The sequence below is a fragment of the Benincasa hispida genome, chromosome 10 (assembly GCF_009727055.1).
Source record: "Benincasa hispida cultivar B227 chromosome 10, ASM972705v1, whole genome shotgun sequence".
Taxonomy (NCBI): Eukaryota; Viridiplantae; Streptophyta; class Magnoliopsida; order Cucurbitales; family Cucurbitaceae; genus Benincasa; species Benincasa hispida.
In genome coordinates, this window is record NC_052358.1 from 35,166,050 (window position 1) to 35,172,656 (window position 6,607).

The 6,607-nt window shown below is 34.1% G+C and overlaps 1 protein-coding gene across 4 annotated transcripts; it reads left to right on the forward strand.

Moving 5' to 3' along the window:
• Positions 1-610: 610 nt before the first annotated feature.
• Positions 611-4,373, forward strand: LOC120087867 (putative zinc finger protein CONSTANS-LIKE 11). 4 transcript variants are annotated; one of them, XM_039044832.1, is made up of 6 exons: positions 618-1,185; positions 1,292-1,519; positions 1,852-2,201; positions 2,471-2,652; positions 3,096-3,201; positions 3,288-4,373. In XM_039044832.1, the coding sequence occupies exons 1-4, from the start codon at positions 667-669 to the stop codon at positions 2,595-2,597; spliced, it is 1,224 nt and encodes a 407-aa protein (XP_038900760.1). In that variant the 5' UTR covers positions 618-666; the 3' UTR covers positions 2,598-2,652; positions 3,096-3,201; positions 3,288-4,373. The 4 variants fall into 4 exon arrangements, with proteins under 4 accessions (XP_038900762.1, XP_038900760.1, XP_038900761.1 ...); XM_039044833.1 differs by having other exon boundaries at positions 3,321-4,373; XM_039044835.1 differs by having other exon boundaries at positions 621-1,185; positions 2,002-2,201; positions 3,288-4,372.
• The last annotated feature ends 2,234 nt before the right edge of the window (positions 4,374-6,607 follow it).

The window sequence follows — 6,607 nt, forward strand, 5'->3', positions numbered from 1 at the left end:
AACGTAGATAATAAAGAAGAAATTTGAATAGAGAAGTTAGTATCCATAGACTTAATTTTAAAAAAATAAAAATAAAAAACAAAAGTGTTATCAAATCGTGCCTAAATGTATAACATTAAAAAAAGGACTAATTAAAAATTACACCCAAAATCTAAGACAAAACAAATTATTTTATTCCATAATTTATTATTATTATTATTATTTAAAAAAACCTCCCTAAGTAAACAGTAGTTATACCAGAAATATCAACGAAGAGATATTTGTGGAATAGACAGCGAATAATGTGCGCCACGTCAGCATCATAGAATCATAAACGAGGGTAAAATATTAAATAAAGCAATAAGTTGGTATAGTATAATTTTCTTTTTTTTAAAAAAAAAAAGAAAAGAAAAGAAAAACGAAAGTAAATTTTGACTGTATTTTTTTTGTTACTTTGAATGGCGAAGGGTTTAGCACGTTTTCTGTTGGAGGACTACAACAAAAAAGCCGAATTCGCGCCACGAGGTTAAATTCGAAGGCCTGGTTATAAGGGTATAATAATTAAGAAAAAATAATAATAAATAAATAAAAATGGAAAATAAAAAAATAAATAAAAATTATTATTATTTTTTTTTTTCGGGAAGGGGGTGGGGGGAGGTGGGAATTGAAACGGAAGGAGAGGTAATTATGGAACCTCTGTGCGAGTTCTGTGGAGTGGTGAGAGCGGTTGTTTACTGTAAATCAGATTCAGCCCGACTGTGTTTGCAGTGCGATGGCCGCGTCCACTCCGCTAATTCGTTATCACGACGCCATCTTCGGTCATTACTTTGCGATAAGTGCAACGCTCAGCCCGCCATTGTTCGTTGTATGGATGATAAACTTTCCCTCTGTCAGGGCTGCGACTGGAACAACGCTAATGCTTGTTCCTCCCTCGGCCATCCCTGTCAGCTTCTTCACTCTTATTCCGGTTGTCCTTCCATGCCTGATTTCTCCCGTATTTGGTCTTCCGTTCTCGATTCCTCTTCCACCCCCATTTGCCCTACCTCCTCTTCCACCACCACCACCTCCACTCCCCATTCCATCTCTTTAACCCATCTCCACCCTTGGATCCCCGCCTCCGCCGCCCCTCCTCCTGCTTCCGCTTTTTCTCCTAATCCTTCTTTTCATCACTTCCCTTTCTCTTCCGATGTCTCCAATCTTCCTAAGGTATCGTTTCTTTCTTTGTTTTGTTTTCCCTTTTTTTCCTTTTGTTGTGGATCCGATTATGATTAATTGGTTATGAATCTCATGTCTTGATCATGTCTTTTTGTAGGGTTGTTTCGATTTTAAAGATATTACCACCCATGAAAATAATGATATATGTGAGGCTTTGAATCTTGGAGACGTTTCACTTAATTTGGAGAATGGAGAAGAGTTGTTTGGATGTCCAGGTACAATGAAATGTCAGTTTGAGGATGGAGAATTGGACTGTCTTTTATTGGAGAAGAATCTCTTTTCGGTTACTGAATCTGATGGTGGCCCTGTTGACAATGCCATTGAGGTATTTTTTATGATATAAAAGCGTTTTTTTTTTCTTTTTTTTTTTTTTTTTAAAGAGCATGTTTGAGATGGATCATTTGATATTATGATAATTACATAAGTGTAAAATTAAACATCAAATATATTTTGCGTGATTAAAAGCGGTGATTTTGAACATGATAATAGTGATTTTAACAAATTTCAAAATTACTCTCAAACATGTTGTTAGACGCATCATAGACTCATACTATAGTTTCATTGCATCATTGGGATTAAAAACGTATATGGGTTGTGTGCAAAGTATTCAAGATTTGATGCATTTCACTAGCTTTTTCATTTTTAATTTTAATTTAGGATACATCATCTGGACAACAAGATTTTATGGGATTTCAATCGTCTGAAGATGGTCTTTCCATGAATATGATTCAAAATGGCAATTCAAATTGCATGCTTATGAATCCTAGTTGCAATGGAAATATCAACGTTGGATTTCCTACTGGTCAGGTTCATTCAAGTATGTCACTTTCACTGTCAAATGTCACTGGCGAAGGCAGTGCTGCCGATTATCAAGACTGTGGATTATCGCCGGCATTTTTGACAGAAGCTTCATGGGATCCTAGTATGGAAACTATTGGTCCACAAGCAAAGGATCGGAATAGGGACAAGGCTAAGATGAGATACAATGAAAAGAAGAAAACAAGAACGTAGGTATCTATTTTTTGCTAGAATAAACCATTCTCCCCTAATTTGCCATCATTTACATTCATCTTTTTAGGTAACATGTTTAGTAAGGTATAATAACTTCATTCATCTTCATGACCTTTGGCTTTAGATAAAAAGATTCTGGTTTTGCAGTGTCATTATCTGGCATTTTATTGTTGAAAATTGGAAACTAATATGGCCAATCTTGAGAAGAGAGACAGCTATACAAGCATTCCACTGATGATCTTTGCACTTCCTTTGTATTGTTCAGATTTGGAAAGCAAATAAGATACGCATCTCGCAAAGCCAGAGCTGATACTAGGAAAAGGGTTAAAGGTCGATTTGTGAAAGCAGGCGAAGCCTATGACTACGATCCTCTTGTGACAAGAAACTTTTGAGCCAAGATGAAGAATTTCAGTTCTTGATTTCTAGACAAATGCCATATTGAGCAAGGTATACTTTGCTTTGCTCCACATCATGAAATTTATGCCCTGGCATTTGGATCTCTCTGGTTTATAATTCAATGAAAAATCCAAATGTCTTCTACCCATCTAAATTTTGATATCATATGATAAGTTCAAAGATAGCATTCAAACGTGGTCTTAGGTCCTCTGCCTCATATCTAAATATTTCTATAATCTATATGTAAGAAAATCTCTTCCTTTTGGTACATTAAGAATAAAACCTCTCTCTTCTCGTCAATCAACTACTTATTTTTCATATTTCTATGTTTCTACTTGTTTCGGTGGTCATATTCTTTTTATGGCAATGCAAATACTCTTTCTTAATACAGACACAGAAGAGAAGGGGTCTTGCATCTTATTCATCTTGTTGCTACATGATAGCATATTTCAATACATGTGATTCCGCCATTATAATGATTTCATACCTCACAGGTTGTAGATAAGATGTAGCCATAGCCGCTAGTACAAGCTTCATAATCGGCAGATAGTGTCAGCAATAATTGTCCATACAAGAGTGGTTCGAAATTTTCCTGAAGTGGTTAGCATTTTCATTACTTTTCTTATCAAATTTGCTCAACAATAGCATTCTTAAATAAATTAATTGCTTCCTCGTTTGTTTAACAGTGTCCTGTTTGGTCTCTTCATTTTCCACTGCAGCAATGGTGAAAGATTTTCAAGTTAGGAGGAAACAAGTGATAAAGACCTTCAAGGGACGTTATTAGTACATCATTTTTAGCCTCTTTGCCTTTTCACCCACGCAATTCATCGGTTATTAGCAGAGCTGCAACATTTTTTTTTTTTTTTTCTCCATTTGTGCATAAATAAGATATTCTTTCACTCCCACGGAATCTGTTTTGGTCATATTTTTGGCAGAGTTTATAGCCTCTGAGAGTATAATAAAAACAATTTTGAGCATAATAATATAAACTCCAATCTCCTTTTTTCAGCTTCTAGTTTTTGCATCTTTTGCTCAGAAAACAACAGCCAGAGAAAGTTTTCCTCCAAACATTGACACCCTTAGTCTTTGATAGCGATTTTGTTTTTCGTCTCTGTTTCTAAAATCTTTCTTCTCTAATCTAATTTAACAATGAAATTTAGATAAATCAGTAACTTGGGGTATCAACAAACAAACAAATAAACAAGAATTTTCACTCTGTTTCTTTCAAGATGAAAGAGAGCAAGAAAGAAAGAAAGAAAGATTGGAAGACAGATGATGAAAACATCTTTAAGAATTCATAAAAAGAGAAAAGGCCTTTTGAGCATTACTGAACAACATGTGTTAAGATTATTGCCATTGATACAGTCATTAGCTTTGGTGCAAGTGATGATGGTAGGAAGAAGAACCTCAGTTGAAGTTCCCATGAGATATTTTTGTGTAAGGTCTTGGCAAACATTACACAGAATGCACCTAATATGTCTGAGGGCTAAGAAATTTGCACCATGAACCCATTTGTCACATTTCCTACATAAATATGCATCATCTGCTTGGCAATACAATGAAGCTTTCGAGTTGCAGAGCTCGCACATCACCGCACCCGACTCCGAATCACCGCCCTTCTCAGCCACTGGAGATTGCCGGCAACCACCGTGACCGTGACCGTGGTTTCCCTCTCCCACACCTCTACACATTTTTCTTTTCCTTCACAAAACAAAGTCTAAATGTAAATGTGGCATGTCTCCATAAGGCTTAGAGGTAGTGTATATATATATATAGGCAGCAGCCACAAAATGTAGTTTTAAAATTTAAATGAAATTGATGGAGGACCAACTTTGTCCTGGATTTACAGCATAATGACATATTTGCCACTATCTGACAAACCCATGTAATCACCACCATTTATTTCCATAGATCAAGCAACATATTTGCTTTCACAAAAGGGGTAATTGAAAAAGAAAAAGGGTTAAAAGGTAAATAAAACAAAACGAAATGTGGAGGAAATTGAATTGAGAAGAAGTGAATAATGGCGTAAAGAGAGAAGAAAGGGAAAAGAGGGTGAGTGGTTTAGAATGAAAGCTCTAAAAAGCTAGGGACCCCACAGAAAAACAAGAAGATTGAAATGAGGGGTAAAATTGGAAATTGGGAAAGATAAATAATAACAATAATAATAATAATAATAATGTATGTTGGATTGGAAGGGAAGTCGTTGTCCACAAATTGATTTAGTGTTGAAATGAAAAGCCACATGTGTGGATGAGACATACAACGAAGGGTTGAATCGGAATATTTATATATTATTATATATTAAAAAAGTAAATCAAAATTAAATAAAAGCTTTTGGTGGTAACGCTAACATGTTATGGTACTGACATTTGCTGGCCTTCACTTTAATTTTGAAATATATCATAAGAAAAACCAATGGACCATATGATTCCTTACTATATTTCTTTCTTTGATTATTTGGTTTTGCGTGTCCATGTTACTCACGAGACATGTGGAAAAAATTATAACCTTATGTGCTTAAGGACTTCTTAAAATATCTAGGAACCACCATGGTCCATTTGTCCAAAATATGAACACAATCTTCTACATCAAACACAAACACACAAAACATACTAGGTTTATTGTCAAGTTTACCCATTAAACTTTCATGTTACATATCTATTATATATTCGCCACAAGCAACGCCTATAATCTATAGATGGGCCCAAACTCAAGGAAAATCAGAAGGCTACATAAGAGACCATACATTTCAAAAGGAAAAAAAATTAGACATTTGGGTTCTAGGTCGACTAGCTGAGTTCGAGAAATTATACCAAAGAAGAATAACCGAGTTGAGCCTGACATTGATGCTTTAAAACCTTTAGGGCCACACCCCATCCTGATATCATCGATATTACTCATAATCCCAAGTAGGTTTCAGAAGAAGGGCCTAATAAATAACCCCATTTTGACAACCCAAAGGGTAGGAAAGTAAGAAACTATAACTGAGAAAACTCTAAATTCATTCTCTATGTACTAAGATATTGGAGTGTACCGGACGACATACCACATTGATGCAAGTACTTTCATTTAATTTGGCTCCAAAGATGTGTTTGGATTAGAGGAGGGATCGGAGGAGTGCAAGAGGCCTAATTGTGAGTTTTCGACACAAACATATATAAAGTTGAATTTTGTGTTTAATAGATTAAACTTTCAATATTGCGTTTAATAGGTATGTGAAGGTTAAAAAATGCGAATAAGTTAAGAACCTATTGAATATAAATTTAAATTGAAAGTTCAAGGAGTTGTTAGATACAAAATTGAAAGTTAGGGCTTATTTGACAATTTCTAAAGTTCAAAATTGTCAACATGAACATAACTTAGTTGCAATTGACATGTATTTCTTGTTTTGAGATAAAAAAATTTTAATTTCTATATCCCATTATTATACTAAATAAATATAAAGTGTTTAAGAAGTGAAGTCATGATTTAACCATCATACTACTACAATCAATATAGGATGAGACAACTTTTTTTGTAAGTGGTTTTTAATGATTGGTTATACCCATGGTTTAAACTTTCCATCAAAATCTCCCAATTTTGAGATTTTGAACGGTTCAAAATTTTGATAGGAAGAAATTTCGTTTTTTTCCCAATTTCGACAAAATTTTCTGAAAATTTCAATTCCATGTAGTTCAATGAAATTTTGAGATGTCAAGAAAATGTCGGAAAATTTCCAGATTTTGAGAAAATTTTGTTTTTTTTAATTAACTATATTAGTATGGTTCAAGTTTTTCAATTTTATGGTTCTGATCATACACAATTTTATAATTTCAAACACCAATGTCATTTCCAATAAAGAATTAAGCCCTTTTATGTGCTACTTTTTCTAATTTTCAACCTTTCCCAATTTTCAGCTTTATTTTCGACCCAAAACTTTTATTTCTAGAGCAATTGAATTTGAAAAAGCCACAAAAAATAATCTATATTTATTTTTAACCTCATTAAAAAAACCACAAGAAAT

Bases quoted from the DNA above. Each gene is read 5' to 3' on its own strand.
- LOC120087867 (XM_039044832.1), top strand. From the start codon at position 667: ATGGAACCTCTGTGCGAGTTCTGTGGAGTGGTGAGAGCGGTTGTTTAC. The intron at 1,186-1,291 runs GTATCGTTTCTT...GTCTTTTTGTAG, and splicing joins ATGTCTCCAATCTTCCTAAG to GGTTGTTTCGATTTTAAAGA. The intron at 1,520-1,851 runs GTATTTTTTATG...ATTTTAATTTAG, and splicing joins CTGTTGACAATGCCATTGAG to GATACATCATCTGGACAACA.